Raw genomic sequence first — 27,928 nt, 5'->3', positions numbered from 1 at the left:
ACCCAATTGCAGTTTATTTACAAGTTTTTTTAAGTGTCCAGTAATTACTAAAATATATATACAGAAAACAAATTTTAATCAAAAGCTTGTATAATTAAAAAACTAGGAATGCAAATAAAGAAATGGAATAATTAAAAACAAACATCTCTATACAAACAATATAAACTAGAATATCCAAATCACAATATAACATGAGCTTACTAAAATTAGATAAAAAATAAAATAATATACTTGCTATAATAATTTACAGGATATGCATATAGTCCTCATAGGACAACAGATTTAGTTACTACACAGTTATTTATGCATAATCATTAATTTCTATCAAGTGAAATTCTAAAGATGTGTGGAATGTGTTTTATGCACAAATTATCTGACAATTCAGCACACCATTCACTATTGCCATCCTTTTGGTCAATATGTTCTTGTAAATAATCCTTTAACCTACACATTTAATAAAGAGTTAAACTTTGTGGTTGTTGATACAAAAAAAAATTGCAAATAAACTTTTACATAAAATTTTTTTCTTACCTTCCTTCAGGAGCAAGACCTTTATTTAAATTTAAAAGTGAATTCATTTCTATCTGCAGTTGCTGCTTATCCAATGGTAGCAAAATGTTTTGAAGTGTTTCTACATCTTCAACATTTTCTTGGTAACCTGTTAAAACACATATTTATGTATAGTCACATATTTTATATTATGATCCTGAAAATTACAAATAAAACATACTTTAAAATAAGGTTAATAACTTTAAAAAAATTGGTAAAAAGTAGCTGAATTTTTTTGGATTACCGCAATAACAGTTAATATTTAAATAAAGCAACTACTAATTATTACTTAAAACTTCCACAAATGGATCATTTCCAGAAAGCACATTTTTAACTGATCTTTGCCATGACAATCTCTCAAATATAGCCAAAGTATGTTGAAGTTTAGCCAATTTAGGAACACCAACAATAGTTGCCTCTTCAACAGGAAGCATTAGTTCATTTGTTATAAAATCTTGCAGTAAGTTTTCATTTAAATCATTACCACAGTTTATCTACAGAAAAGTTTAAAATTTATTCAAAATATTTTGTATTTCTTACAAAAAGTAATAAATAAACTACTTACTTTCGCTAAATAACTAATCACCAAGGATAATGTACGGAGACCTTCACAAATATCAACTAAGGCAGCTTTGGAAATAATTCGATCAAACTTTTGATAATCTTTACTTGGTAAACAAACCTTAAAAACAAATAAAACATTTGCTTATTTATAAGTTAAACATGGTTCACAGTAATAAATTAGTAAAACTTACTTGTTTCATACTCTCTCTTAATTCCATACATTCATTTTCTAGCTTGTGATGCTTCTCAAACAATGGCAAGGTCTAAAAATATAATTATATTTAAAAATAGTTATTAATACATAATCTTTATGATGCTTCAAAAAAAACTATGTTCTATCATTTAAAAATATAATACTTACATTTTCATCTATTAACTTTTTGAAATAGATAAATCTTTCCAACATCTAAAAAACATTTATTTATTTTGATTTATATTACACTGCCCAAATAACTTCTTGAATAAATTTGGTTTATATAAACATTTATTTACTTGTCTCTCTATAGAAGCAATTCTATAAGTAATTGAGGTTTTATTTTTAAATCCTGGAAGTACTTTATGCTCAGCGTTTGCCAAAATAAATGGCAATAACTTTTCGTCATCAAAGCAGATTAGGTCATGGATTGTAAGCTCAGAAATAGAAACTGACTTGACTCTAAAAGTTAAAATATAAAACAAAAAATATTAAAAAGTTTTCTGCACAAGTAATAAACAAATTTACATAACAATCTAGAATAAGCTGAAATTCAACATTTAAACTTACTCTGGGGACTTTTTGGTGTTTTCTCGGCAAAAATGTAATAAGTGATTTTGTAGTTTAACAATATGCTCTGTTAGAAACCTAGCACATTGGCCAATTCCTGTCTTAGTAGGAAGTAGCATAAGGACAGGGCTATGAAATGTTATTTCCATATCAAATAAATGTTTAAGTTCTTCACTTGGATTACATTTGTGAAGGATATCTTTCTTAAACTAAAGATACAGAACATGTAATTTTTTCTTGTGATAGACTATTTGAAAAAAACATTTTTTTTAAACTAGTATGTAAAGCATGTAACAGAATTTGCTTATGCTACACATTTTTGCAGTGGGTAATGGCAGTAATAAAATTAACAGTACAAAATATTTACCGCATTCCAACTGCTAAAATAATTGCTAAACTTTTCTTCTGGGATTGTACATTTTCCATCAGAATAATAATCATATACTGTTAAATCATTATTTACAGTGTCAATTACACTACCATACCTGTAACAAATTGAACAAAATATTATTTTTTTTAGCTTTAAATACTTCTTTTGGTGTTAACAAACACAATTAAAGTTTTGCTTCAATAAATTTTATAAAACAATTAACAAGTAACATACCTTGAAATAATACCTTCCTGGACATTAATGATATCAAGAAAGTGTGTAATAGATGGTATGCCAATGCTATTCAAAATTTCCTTTAAAAATGTGCCCTCACCTGAAAGATTGAAAAAATTTCTGAAAGATTTTGTTTTTTATTAAAATCATTTTAATAACAAAAGCATCATTCGCTATAAAATAAACAAAAACATATCATAAGGCTTTGTATTAAACTGTACCTATAAAGAACTTACGTTGTTCCAAGGAAACATTTAATTCCAAACTTTGTCGAAAGTGATCAACACTTGCATATGTCTCATATTTCCAAAGACATGGAGAATTCCACATTACAACCTGGGTTTCTTCATTTATAATGTTTTCTTGGGAAAGATTTTCATATACAATGCTGCAATAATTAAACAGATTTGTTAAGCAACTGTTTTATAACCATTTTTTATAAAAAATTAACAAAATAAATACTGTTAAGTGCTTATATTTCATAAGTTTATTTCTTAAAACATACAAACTAAATTATATGAAAAAGGCTTATTAAACTGGATAAACAACATACTTGTGTAAATGATTTTCCTTTTTATTGGTTAAACATAGATCTCGAGCTTCAGCTATCTCGACATCAAAATTTTTAAAAACATTTTCTATATAACTTTTGTGAAATTCTGTTTCCCATTTTCTTCTTCCTTCCATAGTTTGCCAAGTAGCACCAGGTATGTCATTTTCCATCTAACATAAATCAAGTTTATATTACTGAACAAAACAACAAATTAACAAAACTTTCATACGTTAGTCTGCCGAATATTTTTTAATATCTGGTGTAAAAGTAGAACTGTATCATCTAGGCTTCTAGTTAAACCATTCGCAAGCTGCTGTAAATCCTTTTCCATTTGCAACCACAGAAATTCTTCAACAGTTTGTAAAAAATCCAGTTTTCTGTAAAATATGTGTTGTAAAATTTGTCACATTTTTAAATGTACAAAATCACTACATAAAAAAAACTTTACATACAAAAAAGTTATTACATTAAAAAGACCCAAAGTTTACCCTTCAATTCCGGTAACATTTTCCGAACTAAAAAGAAGGCAGGCATGAAGAAAAAATCGAATAATGGACACATCCAATTTATTTATATCTCTTTCCGGTACTGCATAATTTGGCCTTTTAGTCGGTGGTGCAAGAAGGTAACCCTTATAAGAAGCTTCTGTTATTTCACCAGCAGTATTTCCAGGTTTCAAAACTCCTTCTGTTATCCCTCCAATTGGTTCACCACAATCAGGGCATTTAACATCACCTTCTATAACATTTGTACAATCCCCCACAAAATATGGATGTTTGTTAGGACACAAATAACTTTTTGGTGGACGACCATAGCGTTCTTTGAATAACTTAACTATTTTAATGACATCAAAGTAACAAGATTGGGGAACAGTTGCCAAAAAAAGAGATGGTATTAATTGTGGTTGATCCAAAAGTATTTTCAGTTCGTTCATTAACAGATTGTTGGGAGATCCAAATTTAATTGTTAAAATTGTGGTCACAAAGAGATCCTTGATATTTTCAATCATCCAAGAAGTGCCCTTTAAAGTTGTACAAATGGGAATAAGTTTAGTTTCTAAAAGTACAAAATTCTGTTCAGGTTTTTCTAAGTTGTCAACAAGCGTGGTATATAGGTTGTGTTTTTCTACATCAATTTCAGTATCTACCTTAAACCAGTTGTAAAATGATAACAATACTTGAACAAAAGAATCCTTTGATTTTAAAGCCACGGTTTTTAGTTTTTCAGCTGTTACAGGAAAATTTATTGCATCATAATTAAGCAACAAATCAGACATTGCTACATAATCATTACCTGAAGCAGCAGTAAAAGTGGACATGTTTTTTGAAAATAAAGAATCATTCAGTGATTGTACTAACAAATCAGGAACAAGAAAATTCAATGATTTATCCTCAACTAAATTGGAATATGCCTCACCACCAATTTCCAAACAGGTTAATTTAACCAAATATTCCTTCAATAGATTGTTATCATCGGTACAAAATATTTCTCTAGCAAATTCCAGATCAAAAGCATCCTGTTTAATATCACTTAATACCAATTTTACTGCAACTTTCAAATGTGCTACAAAATAAAGTTGACCAACAAATCCCCCACTTTCAATATTTTCAACATATCTTTTTATTAAATTAACAAGTTCCCTTTTAAAATCTAATATCGATAGGTTTCTGCCCATATTTTTCCATATAGTATCCTCTTTGCTTTTTACAAATATAGCCATTAACTCCCGTTTATTAATTGCTTTAGTAAAATGTTCTTCAAAAACTAATTCGACCTCGATTGAAAAGTTTTCCATTAAAACTTGTAAAATAAAAGATCGAATTGTGGGAGTTTCATCAAAAATAGTTGCTTTTGAAGATACACTTTGATTTTTGTTGTTTTTGCCTATAACAAGTTCTTGCAATACATCTTTTACAACAGCATTAATATTTTTTGAACTTAAATTTGTTTCTGAAAAACAAATGTTAAATAAATAATCCAAAAAAAAGCTTGTGCAATTGGACTTGAAGGCTTTCCATTCTACACTTTGTTCTAATGATAAAGCAGATGGTGCAAGATCAAAATCATCTTCAAAATCAACATGGCAAACAGGGCAATTTCTTTTTTGACTTTTTATGTGAAGATCAATACAATGTTTACAGCTGAAATGTTGACATCGAAACACAACTGGATCTTTGATCGAGTTTTTACATTGCATGCAATTTATTTTTTTCCAACCCAAAAGTAGTCTTAGAAAGATTTCTTTAATACACAAAGAAATATTTTTGCGCACAATATTAAAAAACTGAGTAGTGTTCATTCCTCCCTTCATTTTTGAACCAGCGTAAAGACGACAGGCCAAAGGGGATAGCACTTGCAAATAACCTTTAAATAGCTTTTTATCAAGAGAATCTGGAATAAGTTGGTTAAGAAAAAGTTCAGCAAAAAGAAGTGATCTCCACTTTAAATTTAATTTATCATCAGTGGATTCTTTTAAGATACTGTTTGCAATAATTTTAATTTTCTTAAATTTTTGTGTCCATTTGGAAAATACTGTGACATTGGCAATGGATTGTCCTGCATCCTTCGTTGTTAAAGGAAAAGAAGTGTTATCCAAAATATTTTCAAAATAAAGAGTGTGTAGAATAAAGTTTTCAGCATCATTTTGAAGTAATTTCCAACTGTTTATATTTTCTTTTGTAAGAACTTCTGGTGCAATTAATGCAAGAGAGCAAAAATGTTGGATTAAAATATATTCTTGCTTAAAAATAATGAACATTGTTGTTAGGGCATTTTCATCAAAATTATCCCCTTTTTCTCGTTTTATCTTTCGTTGGCAATAAAAAATGCTAAGTAAAGAACACACTACAGCCTCCAATCCACACTGTTCAAGTTGTTTACAAAAATGTAAATACACAAGATCATTTGTAAATCTTTTTACAACATCTTTTATTTTCAAGTTTGTAGTGGCAGTAATTTGGTACACTTTAGTTTTTTGAAGGCGAGAAACAAAAAGATCTTTTTTTAAGTCTGGTAGCATCCAATGCTTGTTAAAAAACTCGATAATCCTACGACTAAATGGAAACTTTGCACCATGAAGATTTTTGACATCAAACTTTGATTCAGTTCCGGTCCAGGTTAATAAAAATAGTTCAGTATTGTTAAACATCTCAAGCCAAAGATTTGCATATTCTAGGTTGTTGCTGCACAGAATTAAAAGATTTTCATCTTCATCAATAAAGCTTAATATTTTTGCAAGGACAGTTGATGTTTTTTCTTTAATTTTAAGCCATAATGTTTTAGTAAAAGTGCCAGCCTCATTTAAAGCTCTTTGATTACAAGCTTCTCTAATTGCCCAATCATTTTCTGGTATTGTTTCATCTCTAGCTTTTGTAACAGTGTATATGTGGCCACAAATTATTGTAAGAAAATGTTTACAAATTCGCCCCTCTTTCAGGATTCCAAACAGAGCTTTTAACCTCTGAGATGTAGCATCGTGCTGTTTGGGATCATTAAGTTTTAATACCGCAACTGGAAGGCAAGCCTCTACAAGTTTATTGATGTCAAGAAGAAATCCAGCTTGGGTAAAATTTGAATTGTCCCTTTCTTGCTGATTTTCTTTGTTATCGATGCTGATTTTAATCACCTCACTTATTTTTTTAAACCACATTCTAGATGGAGGACCAATGTAGTCAACACCAACTCGCAGTTCATCTACAAAAATTGATGCACAATCAGGACTTGACATGCTAATTAGCCCCTTAACTTTATCACTGTCTTTTACCAACCCACCACAATTTCTTTCTGTTGTGAATACAAATGCAACAACTATATGATGAGTTAGTTCTTTAAAATCTTCAGATTGAATAATGTTTTTAACACTATATTTTGAACAAGCAATCAGACTTTGGTTAGATTCTGCTTGTGCACACTGTATTAACAAAATGCGTGCAAATTTGTCATTTTGATGCTTAAGTGTATTTTCAAAAAATAGTTTTACTTTGGCTGAAAAATCATTTTCAGTTTTGTATTGCTGTAATGTAAGTAGTCTAATAAAAGTGCTTTCTAAACCCAAAGATAAAGCAAGTTTATTTTTTTCACTTTCAGATAACATTTTTGAAAAAGAAGTTATTTCAATTTGATGAAGAGTGGGGTTGTCTGAACCTAAAATATTTTTCATAAGAAAATATAGGTGGTCATGCTCTTGCTTACTAAAATATTCTTTTCTTAAACGTCCAGCTTCCTTTGTTAGTGATTTTTCCAAACGAAATACAGAATCAATAGTTGAAGTTCTAAGCAATTTAAATTTGGAAGAAACATTTACATCATTTTCCCCAACTTCATGTGACGCAGACAAAATAGCTGATGCTATGCTATCTGTAGAAAATCCAATAAAAACATCTGTAAGCAAAAAATTATTGGCCTGTGCAAAGTCTTCTACCCATATTTCCAAATTCTCTTTTAAAGTCAACTGATTCTGGTGAAGAACATTTTCAGTTGTAAAAATATGTTTCTCTAAACGATTTATTAATGGAATTGGAAATTCATTGTACACTACATTCTTGTCTTCAATAACAATAAGTCTAAAGGAATTTGAAATCCGACATTTTACTCGGTGCCCACCAAGACCCAAATCAACATAACGCTGACCAGCAAAGGTTAAATAGTGTTGATTAAGTGCATCATATAGAGATTCATAAAGGTCTCTTAAGTTAAGAAGAACTACTGTACAACCAGTTTCCATGCATATTTTAATTCGATTGATGTTTTTACATACTTCTGTATAATTATTATCTTGAGGAAAACTAGATCCAAAAATAAATTGAAATTTTGAAGTGTCAATAACTTGTGTTAATAGATGTGCAGCAGCATATTGGTTAGTCAGTAGCAACAAAAATCGACTTTCAAGTGTATTAACTGACTGAAGGTTATCAATTATCATTTTTTCCAAAGTCAAACGTGGTTTTGTGAGTTTAGGCCAAAGTTCTTTTAAATCTTTCATAAATATTTTAATGCAATCAGTTTTTCCACCACTAAAATTTCTTAAAATTGCATTCACAACATCAAGAAACTCAATGTTGCGTTCATCTTTGGAAACAACATAAAAAATCATTTTTAACAATCCATAATAATCTCTCAAACCAAAAAATTCTTGATCTTGGCTTTGATACAATTTTGTATATGACCTTGTTATAGCAGTAACTATTTTATTCACATTTTTCTCATATTCTTTGTTAGTAGATTTAAAAATTCCTTGTGCTGTAAGTTCTAGATCAGATTCGGTAGGTGAACCTCGCTGCATAAAAATTCCTCTGTTTAGTTTAGCAGGATCTAATGCCCAGTTAGAAATTCCAACAAATCCAACTTTTCCAAAACCTTTATTTTTTTGATTATCTTGTTGACAATCACCACTATCTGATAATGATTCATTATCACTAACACTATTTTTTGCAAGTAGTTCCTCTTCATTTACACCACTCTCCAACAAGGGATGTAGGACTTTTAAAGGCATTTTTGGTGAATCTTCGGCCAAGCCAATTTCATCCAAAACCACAACTGCCACAAATTTACTTAAATCTCGCTTGCTTTGCAATGTTGCACATTGATTAAACACAGCTTTAATACCAACAGCATCAGCAACTGCACTGCACTGAAAAGATAAAACATGAATTTCCTTTAAATGTCGAAAAAATTCAGTTTTTGATGATTGTCCCTGCATTGAATCGGTGACAACAGTTTTAGCCAAAGACTTAGAACTTCCAGGTTTTCCAATCACAAATAGAGGGATTTTTAATTCAGCACACATTATCATCATGAACGCATTCTCCCGTAAAGCTTCATTACATGCAATTTCCTTATCCAATTCAATTTCCTGAAGAAATTTTTGTTGACAGAATGTAATCTCATATGAAATATCACTTTGTGTCATATGAATTCCATGCCTGTTTAAACATTTACTAACTTCTTCTAGATATTCCTTTCGTTCCTCCAAAGTTACATGATAACACATTCCAATAGCAAGCAATAATGACCATGTTAATCTATCTATTGGATTTTTTTCTTCCTTTCTTTCTTCGAAAAGCCAATTTGAGTTTTTATAAAACCAGTCAAGACAAGTTAAACATCTTTCTACATCTCTTAAACTAACAAATCGACATTGACTTCGATGGCGTCTCATAAACTCTTGTGAAGATGCCAAAATATCAACAACTAAACCTACATTATTGTTACCTAATTTAACATTGTTTCCCAGTTTTATGTGGTCCACCATTTGTCGAATATAAGCATTTTCCGCATCAGAGTTAAGCTGACCAAAATCCCACACAAGTGGTTGCATACTTGGTGGCAAAGCAATTACCCTGTAAACAAGACATCTCATTGGAATTGTTCCAAGTTTGTCAGAAGTGTCTTTAGTGCGTACTCTAAAACCAAGACCAGATTCTTCCATCTTTTTTATGGTGTCCTCATCATGTTTTCTGTAAGGGTTGCATGCAGCAATTATACATAAACCTGGGGCTTGCATATTTACCCCATCAACAGTTCCATCACAAACAAATTCTTTAATTGCATAAATTGCTTCCGTTGTGTTTGCTTCATCCAAAAATAACAAAGTTTCAACCTTCGGCTTTCGTCGGTAATTTTCTCTCGCCAAACCTGCAGCATTTTTAACATGACTTTGTATATTTTGAACTGTTGTTCCTCCATGAACTTTAACTATTATCATGTTTTTTAGATTTTGATGGTTGCCTAGTTTTAACTTACTCATAAACTCAACCATGCGAGTTTTTCCACAGCCTGTTTCACCCATTATAATTACAGGAATTTCACAACGAAAACGCATTTGTATTGCCAAGATCTTAAGTACGTTGTCAGTTGTTAATTCATAGCTAGGATCTGGATCAAATTCTTCACCAACATTTTCTACGCCTAAAACTTTTATAAGTGTTTGCATTTTATCTCTTCGAGACAGTTTACCATAATCTTGATTAAGATTAACATTTTGTAGTTTAAGTCCTTTGTACAAGGTTGTAGACATAATTGCAGCAGAATCCATTTGTTGCAAGGTTTTTGGATGAATCATAATTCCTGTAGAATTTACTCTGAAATTGATAAACGACATTGATACTCTATCATTATTGAAGAAAAGATAAGGATGGGTGCTCTCTTCCCATTTTTTTTCTAACTGATGGTTTTTTAACACATCATTGATACTCTTATTATTATTTTTCAGCAAGGAAGGTGTTGCAAATTCCTGCGACATTTCGATCATAAACTTCACCACAAAATTTTTAAAACCAGATAAACCAGAATCTTGTCCAACTGTTGCCAAATTACAAAACAACGACTCTTCACAATCTCTTAGTTGGCAATTTAGAAAGCTAGAAAAATGTCGAAGTTCTGACCAGGTTGGATTTCTTAAATTAAAAACATTAAGCAGTGTTTGAATACAATCTTTTGGTGTTCCATTGCTACCTTGAAATATAAATCCATCTAGATTTTCATGGCGTTTATAACGCATTAAATACTGATAAGGACGTTGAAACATCTCATCACGAAATTTAATCACATCCATAGTAACATCATTAGGGTCACATATTCCTTTATCTATAATTTCCAGCGGGGATAAACATTGCACTTGTGGTAATAGGTCAAGAAATCTTCCTTCAATTGCATTATTCTACAATAATTTTAACTTAATATAGTAAAAACATCAATGTAATTTATAAAGATAGACTTAAATATTTTATACTTCATACAAACCTGACTAAAAGTATACTCAATAACATAAACATGGTTTTGATTACGTCTCCACACCATACCCAAACTGTCTTCAACCGATCCAAGAACAAGCAAGTTTAGAAAGAAAGTGTACAGCCCTTCACTTACCTGCGTTATTGTTTTAATTTTTAACTGCATATTTGGGATAAGTCAATAGTTCTTTTATATAGGAATTTTTGTTTAAATGATATTTTTAATATATACTTGAATTACCGAAGGAGTGACATCAAAATGAATGAAATGTGGAGAATTGTTTTTAAAATTCTTAGCACACACTAGGGTACTTAAAACTTCATCCACATTTAACCTTTTCTCCAAAAATCGAATAGTAGTAACATGACAACCATTTGAAACTCGATCTTTTAGACGAGAAATGTACAATGATTTTCCTAATATAAATCAGGGATAAGTAATCAGATAAATTAAATGTGATTATTTAAAAAGTTTGTCAAATTTATTCTTAACATTACTAAACAGATTAAAAATTTTCCATTTTGACAATTTTTTAACAAAAAAATTTAGGTGACCACACTGGTGGTTACAATGAATAAAACTTATCGAAAAAACGTAAAGTAAAACAATGTTAAACATTTCTTATTTAAATAAAATATACCAAGCCCAGCACGTTCAGATAACACTAATTCAATTAAACGCCCTTCTTTCATTATTGCAGCTGGGCTGAGCTGATTTTGTTCACAAGTCATTTGAGAACTGACATAGTCTTTTAACAGTTGATTATCAGCATTTATTTTGTATTCAACCCTTTGCTAAAAAGTATTAAGGGTATATTAATTAAAACATAAAAACTAATATAGTATTGTGTAGCAGGTATCACAGATAAGTATTAATTATACATACCTCATTAAAAAACTGGGAAATATAATGCTCTGAGGCCTCAGTTAAAATAACAAGGCAATAGTTGGGATTACAATTATTTTGTGTACTTTCAAGTTTTTTTAAAAATGAGTCCACGAATTCTGAGAGCTCATAAGACAATTTCTCAGCAGCTCCCAATGAAAAAATTAGTCTTCCTTTAAATAGAAGGTGTAAAACATAAAAAAATAATTTATCTAAAAACAACCAGTATAAAAAAAAACAATATATATGTAATTACTTTAAATAAATTCAAGGGCTTAGAATTTTTAATTACCTTTACTTTTACCGACAGCTCTTCTTAGAAAAAGTTCAATTTCTTCTTGAGTTGTTGTTAAAGTACATATAAGTACTTCGGAGGTTGTAGGTAATGGCTGATCCTTTGAATTTTCATATAAAGCAAGTAAATATGAAATCAAGCCTCCCTTTGGACAAACAATTAAATTAGGCATTCCAATATTAAGTGTTTCTGGAAAATCCCTTAAAACTAATTTTTTCTGGGATTTTGTCGATAAATGTTGAAGAAAAATTCCTAGATGCTCCAAACTGATGCAGTCACTTAAAGATGTTACCTTATTAAAAACAAATATCCTTGTAATATATTCTTTATTTAGAACCTATTGTGACAGCCAGACAAACGTTTTAACTATCTTAAATCACCCTTAAGGTAACCATTCAAAAAAATGAATTATTAACTGTGCTTATGGACTAATGTATGAGGGGATGATATGTAGTTGCTAACAATCATATACAAATTTTAATGAGTAAATATTAAAAAAAAACAAATAGTAGTATGTGCTAAGTAATAAGAAAGAAAGCAACAAAACTTATTTATTTTATTTAAATTTTGGTGTATCGAGGCTCCCTCAATTATTTTTAAAAGTTTAATATAACCATACGTAAGTACTGTATACATCTAACTTAAAGGCACATATGACATTTAAAAAGTAGAAATCAAACCAAAAACCATATGTGGTAAAGCCATGTGGTTAAAATCGTACACCAAGCTATATTATGTTACTTAGTAAACTTACAGAAGTTTGTTCAATGTATCTAGTGCATGCAGTTTTGACAGCAACACTTGGTCTGTTTGCAGACAAATTGTCATCCTTTAATATCATTTCAACAACTTTTTGTAGGGTAAGTGGAGATTGATCTTTAACAATGGCATCCAACACCGCTACCTCATTTAACTGAATCCCTAATATTAATCAAAAAAATATATAATGTTAGTTGTAAAAAAAGCATGTATATATAAACAAAATTTCCTCCATAAAATTTATTATTCATGTTAAAATATCAGTACTATACATCATACATAGCTATACCCACAAAAAAACAAACAAATAGTTATAATTAATAAAGTACCTTGTTATAGAATTTATTCACATTGAAGGTAATATTTCTATTAAATATGCATAATCTATACCATACCTATTTCATTGTCAAACTGTTCTGCCAACTTTTTTTTTTCATCTTCAAATTCTTCATCATATACACGCTCCATTACCCAGAGATATCGATTTTCATATTCAAATTTATCATCATTCTCCCCAATATCTTGAACAGCTGCTTTAATTATGATCTCATCATCAAATTCTTTACATAGGCTGTCAAACAATTCTCGTTTTTTCTCAATGGGGGCCTTCTCAATTTTTTCCGGTTCTACACAACAATTTTTTTTTAAAGTACCATAAGCAAAAAATTTTATTAATAATGTATCATTTTAATAAAAGACTTTTCACTTTAAAACTTGCTACATCACCATGAGGTTGTGGATTTAAACCCCACTGCTCTCAGGCAATTAAAAGCTTTATAAAATTCCAAACTGCTAAAGGCAACTCGAGACTTGGTCAGAGTAACTAATGTTACTCTAATGTTTAAGTCGCGCATTCGACCTTTCCACATTAAGGATAAAGATATATACAAAAAAAAATTGAACAAATTATTATTAACAGTGTTAGTATGGCTATAAAAAAATACCTTCCTTTAGCTCCTCATTAGTCATATCAACATCATTTTTTTTATTTGTTGCTTCACTTAAGCTTTCTACAATATCATCATGTGAAACATCTATTTTTATACAAGATAAAAGTGTATAAACCTGGTCAGGCAAAGGTTTTTTGGAATCAACATTTGCTAAATTTTTGCAAAGATAGATGATTTGTTTTATACCAAAGTTGTTAAGTTCATAAAACATTTCTCGTTTTTCATTTAGGCTATGATTCCACCTGTTAAACAAGAGCGTTTTTGTTTTGGTTTGAAATAAAAATTTTTTAAATTTTTTTAAATTTTTTCTAAATTGTTATTTAACCCACATGAACAGTGCAACTTTAAATACATTAGCATTCTATCTAAAAAAATAATTTAAATATTCTTTACTTTGTATGCACTTTCCGAAAAACACCAGTTAGCAATTTTATCTCATTCATTACATCATCGCCACAAACAATAGATCGACTTTCTTTATCAAAGTTAATGAACAGATTTAAATTTTCTTTGCTTTCACTATCAGAGCTTTCACATCTAATATTACATAAATTAAAATTTAATACTTTTATAACAATGTTAATTGTATAAGTTTAACTTCACAGCTTTCATGTCGTAGCAACCCTTTAAAAAATGATACAAGCCCCCCCTGGCAGGCCAAAAAACAATCAAAAGATTATTCATAAAGCAAATATATTAAATACCATCCAAAATTACCAAAAGTAACATTAGAGGTTTAAAATAACAAATATTACTCTAAGTTTAGGCTCAAAAGTCGGCCTTCCCACATCATTTTCTTTATATCCAAAATGAATTAAAATAAATTCTAAATATAAAATAAAAAAAGATAGTATGGTGAAACAAAAATAGAAGATTTACATTAGTGTTGCTTTCCAATTGTTAAACAGAAGACAGCCGGAAGATTTTAGTTGCACATAGGCTAAAGTTAAATTTTCGACAGCAGCAAGTATGTCGATAAATTTTTTCACATTTTCTGAACCTTTTTGTGCTTCCCCAGCAATTAACATTAAACGAGACCTAAGTTCATGTAGCTTTTCTACACTCATTTGCTTATCATCTAAAAAAATACAAAAAAATAAGATAAAAAAAAATATACCATATAACCCAATAAAGTTATTTATATATCTAAAATTTTAAATATTTAAATGTATTTCAACAAAATCAAGTTGATAAAGTTTAAATATGGGTAAATCACAATAAAATGTATACGAATTACTATTTTGTTCTTCTTTTGCACGAATCTTCAGATGCAGAGAGTTGGAAAGAGAAGGCTTATTTGCCTCTTCTCCACCAATTTGAAACATTCCTCTACAAATAATATCTTGTGCAATTTGTAAGGAAGACTCCTCTACTGAACCATGCATATTCTTTATTTCTTCCAACCAACCAAGATATTGACCTGTAGTTTCCTGTAAAAAGGCACAAACAAAATGTTTTTAAATATTTATATAAGGCAATAAAGTAAGAGAATTTAGCAGTATACAATTAAGTAGTTTTACAAACCCATTTTTTGTCAAATCTAGCATCTTGTTCTTTATTATCCATTACAGCCTTTATTGCCTTAATAATGTCAGAAAAGGTAGCATTTTTTTGTAGATCAAATAATAAGGGGGCAAATCCATTAACAGAACTAACAAAACATGAAACCTTATCAACTTCCAATGTTGATTCACCAGCTGATATCATTGCTAAATCACTCAGGACCTTCACCTCACCTCGATCTAAAAAAATAATTAGCTCAGGAGTTAAATTTTGCAGTTAGCATAAGCATAGCCAAATCTATATAGAAGCAATAGAAAAATTATCAAGACATAAAACAATAGTTATTTTAACAGTTAAATTTTACCTTTCATATTATTTTTTAGCCATTTAATCAGTTCTCTTTGTTTCAAAAAATGTTCAAGAGTTTTGAAATCATTTTCACCAAAATTATTCATTTCATCACAAATTTTTACAACATCAATGGGCATTTTTGCTATTGGCATTGTATGTAGTTCTTCGTTAGACATCTACCAATAAATTAAATACATTTAAAAATTTTTTTTAAATATTGTTAATTTTACATATTTTAAACTAAACAATCTAGTTCCATTTTATTTTATTTAAAAATATACCACAATATTAAAGAAATACCTCATAAATGTCCAAAAAGGAAAAGTTTTCTTTTAAGCTAAGTACCTCAATCAATATATGTATAACATTTATATCAGTAATGTAATTTTTTATCTGAAAAAAACCCAGCATTTGTTGATTTCTGATCTGTTTGTTTAAAAGGCTTTGTTCAAGTTCTTCAGCATTTTGCTCAAGATTTTTTTCATCATCAAAAGAATAAATTAAATCAAAAATTTCAGTGCAATTTAACTCATTGAAAGTTTCATACAACAGCATTTCTTCCAATTCATTAAAGGATACAGATCCTTGAATATTTTTGTTGGTATAAAATAAGGTAAACAACAAGAGGGTTATTTTTTTAGGTCATTTAGTATAAAGTTAAATAAATTAAATTTTAGTAATGATTATAAAAGGGGAAGTATATATATATATATATATAAATTGCAGTAAATTTAAATTATTAGAAAAATTTTATTTCTTTTTTTTGGTCTATAAAATAAATTATTTTACCTGTTTTTATACAATCCTTGTATTCATAAACTTTTTCTTTTAAAGGCAGCCACACTGAGTCAATTATTTGTTTCATTAAAACAGTAGGTGGTGTGGTATCATGTTCAAAATCACTATTTTTAGCATCATCATCCTTAGTAGTATCTATTTTTGGTAGATTTATTAGATTCTTCCACATAAATAGCAAAAGTGGGGTGTCTTTGACCTTTAACATGAATAAAAAATAATACTTTTACTCTTTATATTATATGTTGTTCAAGGTATTATATGTTTTGAATTTATACCGCCTTTGTCTAGAAAATTTAAATAAAACCCATACCTGATAACGTTGAATTTCAGCAAGGCTTTTTTGTACATACGGATCTGAAGTTAAAAAAACATTTTCTTTTGGATTTTGCACAACAGAACTAAATAATGAAGACCACTTCATTTCCGAAATATCTTGATTTAAAAGAAGCTGCAATTTGTTGATATGATCAATTCTTGTATCTTCTAAAATTTTAATGTAATTGTTTTATGATTTTGTTAAAAAAATGTTATTGCAGATACATCAATGTTTAAATTGCAGGCCATACCTGTTAAACAAGTATTTTGACATAATTTAAAAAAATATTCAGAATTTGTTTTAATTTTGTTAAATTTCTTCAATTCAGTTATTTTGACATCAACCAGAGTTCGAACATTTTCAAGAATTGTGTTATTCTTAAGTTAAAATATAATTCAGTAAATTCATTTTATACTTAATAATTTTAATTAAAGACTATAAACTATTTACATTAAAGTGCCCAACAAACATAAAATCACACTGGGAAAAATTGTACGTTCAAACAAAAATTTTACACCTATGAATAATTTTTGAATTTCCAAATGTACATATTCATATGATAATAATATACCACTCTAACTTTTTTTGAAGTACTAATAATCAAGATCACAAAACTAGCAAAATAGCAATCACCTTTTTTTCAAAAATTTTTAATGAATCTAAAAATACATCAGGAGCTTCCACAATTTTTTGTAGTTGTAATAACGTAATGTCACCAAATTTCAAATGATTTAAAATTTTTTCAAGTTTGATTTTTACACTCTGCATAAGATCAAGAGTACATTGTAGTAAACTTTTTTGAGCTGCAGCATCATCTGTACATATATAAACGACAACATTTTTTAAGTAGTTACAACATATCAGTTATTTTGTACCCAAACAGCATAAGCATTTAAATAATTAAAAAAAACTTTCTGTTACCAAATAATTCATAGAAATGAACCAAAAATGGCCAATGAATAAACTGTATTATATCGTTGTCACATAATTTCCACTGCTTGTCAAATAACTTTTCAAACATTTTAACAACATTACTATTTTTTGATTTAAAATAGTTCAATGGGTTGAGATATTGATAAAACGAAGTTTCCTAAATATAATCAACTGGTCAAAAATTTTTATTTATTTATTTCACAAAACTATATACTATTTTTCTTTTTGAAAAACCGATAGTAATTATGTTTAACAAGGTATAGTGCCCTTCTCACAATATCGTCGCTTATAAAAGGCAAAAGTATGTTGAAATGAAACACAATTTTTGTTACATTCATTTTACACAGAGAAAACAAGATTCAACTTACTTTTTGATCAGACTTGTTTAATAGACACTCATAAGCTGCATCGTAAAAGCAGGACTGTACATCTCTATTCGCTTCCCAAATGTCAATGGTATTTATATATTTAACAAATTCATCTACTTCATTAATAACCTAAAACATAGAAAACAAACTTTAAAAATAATGCATTTCTGATGCCAAGCTACAATAGTTTAAGTATTTAAAAAAATTACATTTAAAAAATAATTTTTAGTAATTTGCTTGATGTTTGAAATCCAAAAATTGAAATTTATATTTTCGCCTTCAATGTCCAAGTCCATTAAAAAGTTCCAAAACTAAATATTATTATATAAAAATTAGTCATTACCCTAAGTCATTAAATTAAAATATTTACAATAAAGGTCACAATATATTATCAAACCTGAATTCGTGTTTTGTATCCTTGATTGTTTTTTGAATTATTTTGAAAATTTGTTTTTTGAAGTAATTTTATAAGCCATGACAAATCATCATTTGAGCCAACATGCTTCTGTTAAAACAAAGGTTTCATAATTGAAAGTTAGATAATTAAACTTATTATTTCTTAAAAAACACTCTGTTACCTTATGAAACTGCAGCACCAGAAAAAATACAGACAAAATCCATTTGGTTGTTTCAACAAAAATTGGATTTATTAAGGTTTTTTTAACTATATCAGTTGAAGTATGATAAAGTTTTACAGCAAATTTTTTTGTGCCAATGCTAACAAGAAACACAGCATTAAAAAATTTAAAACAAAAATTAAAACAATGCCAAAAGACACAATAAAAAAATGTAAAACAAAAATTTTGCTAATAAAAATGTAAAAAGTTTAAGTTTACTTGGCAATGTATACTACAGTATAAAAAACTAACTTAGTGTTACTATTTTCACTATTCATAAATCGCAATGTAGTTAAAACCCACTCAGTTGTTTTTGCACTTCCAGTAAATTTCTAAAAATATTGTTAATTACCTGTGTGACTTTTAAACATTGATTTATATAAAAAAAATAAAAATTTTGTATAAAAATTTGCAGACATATTTATTATTTTAATAAAATTACACAATTTAAATATCTTAATTATACTTATTTAAAAAAGTTACCATTAGATCATAAAACTCCGATTTATGTAATGCATCCATAAAAATGTTAACTTTAAAAAAGAGCATTAAACTAGGATCCTTTTCAAGTAAAACCATCATGTCAAATGCATTTAACAAAGATTGGTAAAACACAATTATTTGAGAACATGTTGGTATTAGATTTCTAAAGATTGGCATTTTTTCCATAAGTTTCCTGTTACCAAAATACATACTTCAGTTTTTATTAAAATGTTATTAGGAAGTAACAAAAACATTTGTTTTACCATTCTTTTTTGGTTTCTATTTTTCCATCTAGGTTTAGTATTTCTTTAGATTTATTCCAAATTTCAGAGTTGTAAGTAATACTGCCTTTGTTTAATAGAAAAAAAACAAGTGGCAATAAAAAAATTCGATGTAAAACAAAGGGAAGCATTTCCACAATTCTTTTTAAAACGTCTTGTAACCTTTATTAAAAATTAATAAGAACAACTAAACTAATGTTTATATAATTTAATTAACCACCTTTAAATTCCAATTTTACCTATATTTTTTAAACAAATTGGTCATGTTGGAATACAAAACTTCTAGGTCAGCTTTGTCACTTGTTGTTAAAGTTAAAATATTACTTAAAGTTTTACTCCAATTCTGATTTTTTTTAAAATCAATATTGTGTTTTGTATCTAGAACCATAATAACTGTCATCACCAGCAGTTGATTTACACTGTTTTGGTTTGGTTTAGAATTTCTTACATAATTAAACAATAAAGATCTCTAAAATATAAATAAAAAAGTTAGCTAAGTTTTTAAAGTTAATTAAGTTTTTATAACAATAATTTTTAATAGTACAAAGTACCATGCTGGGCTGCAAAGATGGAACAAAATTTGGAGCTTCTTCTAATCGTAAAGGTTTTGAATAATACAACCACAAGTCTTCAATGTGTGATAAAAACATAATAATAGTGTTTGGATTACTTTTAAAGTCAAGAGAATTCATATGGGGTAAAAACTTTGATAAATTTCGACCATACATAGAATTAACTTCATGTAGTTTTATCATATATTTTGAAAAACTACAAATATCAAATATTTTCACAACGTTGTTGTCATCTAAAAAAAAACTTTTTTATTAAACATAAATTTGAAAAAAACTGAAAAAAACAATAGATTTCTATCAAACTTAATAATTTTTTTTAGTAAGAAAATATATATTTAATTTTTAAATATTGTATAACATATACACCTGTAAACTCAAAAATGCGGTTGTTCTCAAGACTGCCAGGCAGATTTTCCCAAATTTGTTGAGAGCCATTGCTATAATGGTACTTATATTTTATTGTAGTTGGATTAATAACGAAATATGAGCCTTCATAGTAGTTTCTTTAAAGTCAATAAAAATGTTTAAAATTTTTACTAACATTTAAAAAAAGAAAAATATTTTTACTTTAAGTTAAAAATTTATTTAGGTAAACTTGAATGTTCAAAAAACAAATATACTTTTTCTTATTGAAATTTAATTGTCCAGCAAAAAAATCTGCATTAATGTAGACATTAACTGTTTTAGAGAAGCAAATATAATCTTCCACAAGGAGGTAAAAATCTACTCTTGTTCCTTGATAAGGTTAAATATATATTATAATATTGAACATTTTTACTAAATATATTTACTGCAAAAATATTTAAAGCTTAGTTTTAAATTTAAAAAAGCTTGAAATAGTTTAGTTAAGTAATTTAATCAAAAAGCAAATATTTAGTGATTTTAACCTTACCTATTTTGGTTAATGAAAGTGGGGATTCTTGTGAGTTACCTGTCTCATTTTCATGGAAAAATTTTGCCGGGAAATGCTTTTAACATATTTTAAAACAAAAGTCAATAACCATGAAGTTCACCAAAAGAAGGTTAAAATTAAAATAATTTTGCATTACTGTTAGAACCGCATAACTCAAAATTTGACAAAAAATTTGATTTTTACATTTGTAAAAAAATAACAAAAAAATAAAAAAAAAATTTTTGTGACTTATTGATATCTTAAAAAAATAATTTTTTAAAAACTTTAAACCATAAAACTTGTTTCTTGGTATTTTACAAATATATAGGACTGTGTAACATGTTAATAAAGATATGTGACTGTGTAACATGTTAAAAAAAAATATTGCCTATGTACAAACAAAAACAAATTAAAACTTACACTAAAAACCTTATAACTTTTAAATTGATAAAACCAAATTCAAAGTTTAAACTTAAAAATTAATCCTTGCATCTTTTGAAATATTAAGGGTAAATAAAAACATAGGCAAAAATTTATAAAGTTTAGTTATTTTTGCACAAATTTTTAAGGTTTAAAATATCGAATTTTTTAAAGTTGATTTTTGCAATATAGCTTTTTTAAATACAAGGTTCTATCAGGAAGCAGACAATATATTACATCACTTATACCATGTAAAAAAATAATTACCGAGGCTGGTTGGTTGCAGACTTTTCTTTTTTTATGCTCTTGATGCTGTTCCCAATCAACAGCTAAATTAAAATAAGTTTTAAGTATTTAAACAAAATTTTTCAGGAAAATACATACAAATTACCTGTACTATTTTTTTGAAGATTCGATTTTAGTTTTGTATTTGGTGCAGTCTAAAATTAGATTACTGTATTAGATTTAACATTCATGCTTACTTTTTAAAACATTATTTTCCACAAAACTTATATGAGTTGTGTGAAATTAAGGTAAAAATTTTAAAAAAGTAAGAAAAGATTTACCTGAACGACTTGAGACGTACTTCTGAATATATGGGTTCCCTGTTTATCTTAATAGTTTAACAAAATAAGATCAGTAAAATAAGACATATTTACTATTTAAAACAATAATGAATAACTGTTATGCTTAACAACCAAAAGTTTACCTGCATTATGTGGCACCTTTTTTGTTGAAGTTAATATTTCATTCTAAAGTTTATAGTATTAACTTTTTACATTATAAATCACTAATAATTCACACCTAGACTAAAAAAATGTCAATTTAAGGTAAAAGTGCAGTTTTACAAAAACATTGCAAAATTTGTGAATTACAATATATTTCACATAACTTTAAAATGCAAATCAACTACCGACTGTTGTCCAAATTCTTGTTTTTTATTATGTACTTCGCCCTGCTCCATATCCACAACTGAAACAAATTTAGTTTTAAATCAGTAAGTTAAACAAAATTCAATAACCAAAAGTAGACAATTTACCTTTACTGTTTTTCTGTTGATTTGTTTTTTGTTTTGTTTTGGGCGCAGTCTACAATAACGTAACAAAATATAAAATTTGATTTATTTATTATAAACAAAAAAAATATTCTTTTTTTCTTAACGAAAGTTATTGTATAACAGAGTCATTAAACTAAAATAAAAAAACTAATATATGATTTATCAAAAAAAAGTGGTTAGTGATTTTTTTAAACGAATTAATCAAGTTTTACCTGTGTGTTGTTAGATGTACTCCTAAGCTCATATGGATCTCTTATATCTTAAATATTGTAACAAAATAAAACCAATAAAAAAGATCAAATTAATATTTTTTATTACAGTAAAACATAATTTTTGGTTAACTTCAAAAATTTTACCTGCATCATGTTCAACTTGTTTTGTTGAAGTTAAAGGTTCATTCTAAGGAAGCAGTTTATTTTATATTATATCAATAATAATTTACACCTAAAATGTTGTTGTTGTTCAATTTATAAAAAAAATAAAGTAACTATGTATAAATTTAATTATACTTATTATTTGTAACATTTACTCATTTGTATTTAACAAAATTCATTTTATAACATAGTCATTAATCTAATGTAGTTTTTAAAACTAATTTAGCTTGTATAAAAGTATTTACTGTTTTATTGGTATTTTTTGCCTTTGTTTATGTAATAAATTAATCAAGTTTTACCGGAATGTTGTAGAATGTATTTTGTAGTTCATATTGCTCCATTTTATCTTAAATGTTTATATAAAAATTAGACTAGTAAAGTTAGAACATGCTAAATTTTTTAAAACAAAACTACCAAATTTTACCTGCATCATGCGCTACTTGTTTTTTTGGAGTTAATGGTTTACTCTAAAATAAACAGTTACTTTTTAATTTAGTAGTTTACTATAAAAACAGAAAGTTATGTACAATGTATAATATTGGACCAGTTTTACAAATACATGAAAAAAAGTTGTAATGTAAACTATAATTTTTTTTTATCTTTGCAAACAAGTGCTTTTAACAGACATGATATAATTTACATTGTTAATAAATAAATTTAAAAGTATGTAATTTACCAAACGCTGTTCAACAACTTGTTTTTTATTAGGTACTTGGCACTGCTCCTTGCTAACACCTAAATCTAAAAAGTTTTATTTGGGTTAAACAAAATTAAGTGAGCAAAATAATTTAATTTACCTGTACTGTTTTTTTGCTGTAAAGAACTTTCTTTTGATTTTGGCAATATCTAAAAGGGTTTAATTATTTGAAAATATTCTTATACTTATTATTTACAAAATTCACTTTTTTTATTTACCAAAATTTATAGTATGATATAACGTAGACATCAAACTAAGAAGATATTTAAGAATAATATAAGATTCATATAAAAAAAGTATTTTATTTGTTTGTTTACTAAACAAGTAAATTAAGTTTTACCTGAATGTTTTGAGATGTTCTTTGATGTTCATATTGCTCTCTTTTATCTTAAATATTTAAACAATATAAGACCAGGAAAGTTAAAAATTACTAACTTTTTAATACAACAATACATAGTTTTTAAGGTGCATATATGATATACAGGGTCGAATAGACTGGTTTGACTGAATGGATCGCATGTATTGAAGGAATAAAAAATCGCATAAATTAAACCATAACCCTTATCTAATTGGTATACACTAAACAAATGCAATCCATTTGATCTAATGGATCTATTTGATTTATTTAATTTATTCGATCCTGTGCAATTTTTAGGTATATACTGCAATTTTTGTGCTAACTACAAAAAAATTACCTGCATCATGTTTAACCTGTTTTGTTGGAGTCGATGGTTCGTTCTAAAGTAAACAGTAACATTTTTTATTATATGGAAATAATAAATTACAGCTAGATCAAAAGTTATATAAAGAGTGAGTTTTTTTTTTAAATACACCTAAAAAATATAAATGTAACAATTAAATTTAACAAATTAATGTAAATAACAATTATGCAAACCTCAGCAGTATCTTTTGTTTCTCTATTTGAAGTATCAAGTGCACCTATAATGTTTTCAATGTTTTCAAGTACAATTTTTCGCTTAATCTCATTAAGGGAGTCAATCATAAGAATAAATGGTTGCAGCCATCTCATACCATTATATCTTTAGAACAAATTTATTGTGTAGTTATTTTTTTCCACTGCTGGTACTAGCTCAAAAAGGAAGTAAATTCTAAAACTTTTTTTAACTATGATTAATAAGCCACAGCATATTAAGTTAACAATTTTTTTTAAGATTGTTGGAAAAAAAGTTAATTGATAATGTACATTATGACCATTTTAAAAATCCAATAATATTACATATAAATTAAAAAAGCTGAGTGCCAAGAAATAACAAAATTCAATCACCTTGTCAAATAACTGTTCAAATCCGGTAACTTAGTTTTTATAGTCATTTCTTTTTGCAAAATTATATCAGCATTTTCTACTATCCACCACAACCATGGTTTCTGTTTTTTAAACCATGATGTCAATAATTCATGCAATTCGTCCATCTCTGATTAGATATGAAATAAAAATTTACAACAGGATGTAGACATTTAACTCTTATCACATATGCAAGTGTTTGTTGTTTAACATTATTACAATTATATTTCATGGTTTTGAAAGAATTAATAAGCATGTGTTTTTTATGGTGGTCATCCATTTAAAACCCTTTCATTTAAACCTATTTATTTAAATTCTTTACATTTAAACTTTTTTCACTTCAATCCCTTTTATTCGAACCCATTCAAATGAGACCTTTCATCTGAGACCTTTACACTTAAACTCCTTTTATTTGAACTTTTTTTTTAACCCTTTCATGTGAACCGCTTACTTTTAAACCCCTTTCATTTTAACCCTTTAAATTTTAACACTTTTATCTGAAACCCTTTATTTGAACCTCTACAATTGGATCCCTTACAGCTGAACCCTTTACAACTTGACCCCTTTACCCAAACTTCTTACATTTTACCCCTTAACAACTAAACCACTTACATTATGTTTAGATTTGACAGGTTCAGATAAAAGGGTTCAAGTGTCGGGTGTATATATGTAAGGGGTTAAAATGTAAGAAGTTTTGATATAAGGGTTCAGATGAAGCGATTTAAATGTAAAGGGTTAAAATAAAGGAGTTTAAACGTAAGGGGTTCAAATACACAAGATTTTAAAAAAGTGGTATAGAAAAAGATGTTTAAATGTAAGGAGTTAAGATAAAGGAGTTTATTCTAAGGGGTTCAAATGAAAGGGTTTAGTTGAATGTGTTTAAATGTCATGGGACTGTTTTTTTTAAATTATCAATTATTTTTTAACCCTGTATTAAAAATGTTAAATTTTACAAAATATCAAATATCCCATAAAGCTTACATACTTTCTTTGTTTAAGGCATCCAAAAAAGCATTTTTCCATTCTAGTTGGTTGTTTAAATTTTCCAAATTAAGAAAAAAATGATCCAATTTTTTAGGAAATTCCTCAATGCTTTTAAGCTTTTTAAATCCATCTATAAAATAAGTAAATATTAGGTAAATTTAATTAAAAATTAAGCATTAACATTGTAAAAGTTTTAAAAATCGCATAAATAGTAAAAAATAATTTTATATAGGCATGAAAATTCTTTAACAAACAATCATTTTTTGTAAACTCCAAAAAACATTCTATTTACTTTTAGAAAAAGAATTTTGCAACTTCATGTGCCCAGCAATACCATTTAATGTAGAGGAAGTTATGTTATAGATAAGAAAACTTTTGAAATGTTTCAAGACTTGAATGTCTGATATATTTTTTTCCTGGTTGTTTACCTAAATTAAGTTTTCATTTGCAGGTTTTCATAATTTTTTTTTACCAAACTTAGCAACATGATTTATTAGCATACCTCTTCTAGTTTGGTCTTAATAAACTTATGCAACATTATCTTTTTTGGATTATCATAAAATTTTTTAAAATAGTTAGCAATACCAAGCAACTGCTTTACTTTATCCGGGTTAGATCTAAAACACAAAAAAATCATTAGTTGTTTATAAATTTATTAAATATTTTTACACTTGTAAAAAGTCTAACAATTTTCAAACATGACCTAAACTAATTATTTAACAAAAAATAACCCTTATAGTTAGACTTTACTTTAATGATGATAGAATATCACATCCTTGCAAAATGTTTTCAATATGTTTTAGATTTTTCCAATTTTTAAACAACCACATCAATTCTTCCATTGTCTCTAAACTACCAACCAAAAAGAATCTGACTACTTTACCAACATTATATTCTGTAAAAAAATAAGCAACATTTAAATAATCCTAAAACGAATTTAAATTAATATTTCTTTAAACAATTAATGATGATAAGGTATATTTTTTAATTTACATAAAAATTTATATAGATTTCAGGTTAAAAAAAATTGAAACAAATGTTTCTTAGCTTTATAATATAATAAATAGCTAAAATAAAACAATTAACATTCTACATAAACTCAATATGTTACAAATAAATTAAAATACCTTTTGAGGTTTTAGATACAGCTTCGCAAAAAGGAGATACCCATTTACGCTTTGTTTTGCTAAGAGCATTGACCACATACAAAACAAAAGATGCTGTCTTTTCTTTTTGATAATCTCGTTTAACATCTAAAAATAACTTGCCCATGACCATAAAATAAAAAAAAAAACAATTTAAAGCTAATTCTTTCTGGGCATATTATTGTTTAATTGTTACTTTAACATAGTTTTTATAACATAAATTATAAACCTCTAATTCTTTATATATATGTTATAATTTTAACAAATTAGTAGTATATACCTGAAGAAATTATTCTTTTTTCACACAAAATATGATAAACTGACTCGATCTCCTCTACAGTTAGTGAATCTTCCAAAATTGGCACAAGAAACCTTAATCGTGTTTCAACATCCATTAAGCTGTCTAGCAACCCTAAGGTTTTAGCAACTCTAAAAAGTAGTTAGGTATATTAAATTGTGTTAAATAAATTAAACAAAAGTTTAAAGTAATAAATTGCTACAAAATGTTTGAAGTTTTTATTTAAAAAAACACAATATTGATAAAATATGTAGAAAAAATTTTAAAATACCTTGCTAGCCAGTTTTCTTTTAATATAAATTTTTTTTTTAACTAAGGGGGTTTTAAAAACACATTTTTAAATAATATATATCTAAACAAATATATGGAAATAATTTAAATGTGGAACAAATTTCATTACCAACACTAACCAAAATAATTTCAAAGTCATATTAAACTGTCTATAAGCAGATTTTTTTTTTCATTTAATAATTTACAAAATTTTACAAACGTCACAAGTGGTGCAACTTTTTATTACCTTAACTAATGTAAGGAAAAACCTTTCCAAACTGGTTGCGCAAACAGAACAAAGAATGAAATATCAAAATAAATTCGCTTTGTGGGAAATCCCCATAATACAAAATAAAGTATCGAAACATTACATGCCAAAAACTGGTGACAATTGATTTTGTCTTGGTCTAAATAAAACTTGCATTATTAACAAAAATGATATGCATTAAGCATATAGAGGTGTTATGCAAGTAAAGCGATAAATAATATTGCACCGAAGTTTCTCGAAATCGCGGTAAATGATTTTCTAAAGCACAAAAGTCGTGTTTATTTATTAGAAATATTTGTCCTTGACAAACCGTACCAGGCAGAGTCAATGTACGCCATAAAATGT

General features: G+C 27.4%; 1 protein-coding gene across 1 annotated transcript; it reads right to left on the bottom strand.

The window, feature by feature from the left end:
* On the bottom strand, positions 1–27,399 carry LOC145743391 (E3 ubiquitin-protein ligase rnf213-alpha-like). Its single transcript, XM_082561338.1, has 69 exons — positions 27,317–27,399; positions 27,028–27,176; positions 26,730–26,855; positions 26,353–26,497; positions 26,105–26,219; positions 25,895–26,030; positions 25,604–25,732; positions 24,601–24,748; positions 24,211–24,355; positions 24,011–24,053; positions 23,656–23,702; positions 23,416–23,464; positions 23,295–23,359; positions 23,043–23,085; positions 22,918–22,964; positions 22,601–22,643; positions 22,457–22,503; positions 22,227–22,275; positions 22,101–22,159; positions 21,897–21,939; positions 21,754–21,800; positions 21,579–21,627; positions 21,455–21,516; positions 20,768–20,843; positions 20,496–20,610; positions 20,242–20,378; positions 19,855–20,108; positions 19,543–19,772; positions 19,286–19,465; positions 19,023–19,215; positions 18,792–18,871; positions 18,501–18,639; positions 18,320–18,427; positions 18,132–18,233; positions 17,923–18,051; positions 17,543–17,711; positions 17,255–17,436; positions 16,872–16,998; positions 16,616–16,788; positions 16,297–16,501; positions 15,808–16,091; positions 15,521–15,683; positions 15,178–15,395; positions 14,891–15,083; positions 14,533–14,731; positions 14,047–14,190; positions 13,648–13,895; positions 13,099–13,329; positions 12,699–12,865; positions 11,942–12,236; positions 11,650–11,822; positions 11,405–11,558; positions 11,005–11,180; positions 10,774–10,899; positions 8,455–10,690; positions 3,522–8,388; positions 3,263–3,410; positions 3,034–3,203; positions 2,717–2,868; positions 2,481–2,580; positions 2,244–2,361; positions 1,877–2,085; positions 1,606–1,768; positions 1,475–1,519; positions 1,305–1,376; positions 1,115–1,231; positions 839–1,043; positions 532–658; positions 1–444 (listed from the first exon to the last, which is right to left on the bottom strand). The coding sequence occupies exons 2-69, from the start codon at positions 27,140–27,142 to the stop codon at positions 315–317; spliced, it is 15,981 nt and encodes a 5,326-aa protein (XP_082417464.1). The 5' UTR covers positions 27,143–27,176; positions 27,317–27,399; the 3' UTR covers positions 1–314.
* Positions 27,400–27,928: the final 529 nt, after the last annotated feature.

This window comes from Corella eumyota, chromosome 2 (assembly GCF_963082875.1).
Source record: "Corella eumyota chromosome 2, kaCorEumy4.1, whole genome shotgun sequence".
In the NCBI taxonomy this organism is placed as follows: Eukaryota; Metazoa; Chordata; class Ascidiacea; order Phlebobranchia; family Corellidae; genus Corella; species Corella eumyota.
Note: the sequence above shows the minus strand (reverse complement) of the source record. Positions and strands in the feature narration are given on the sequence as shown.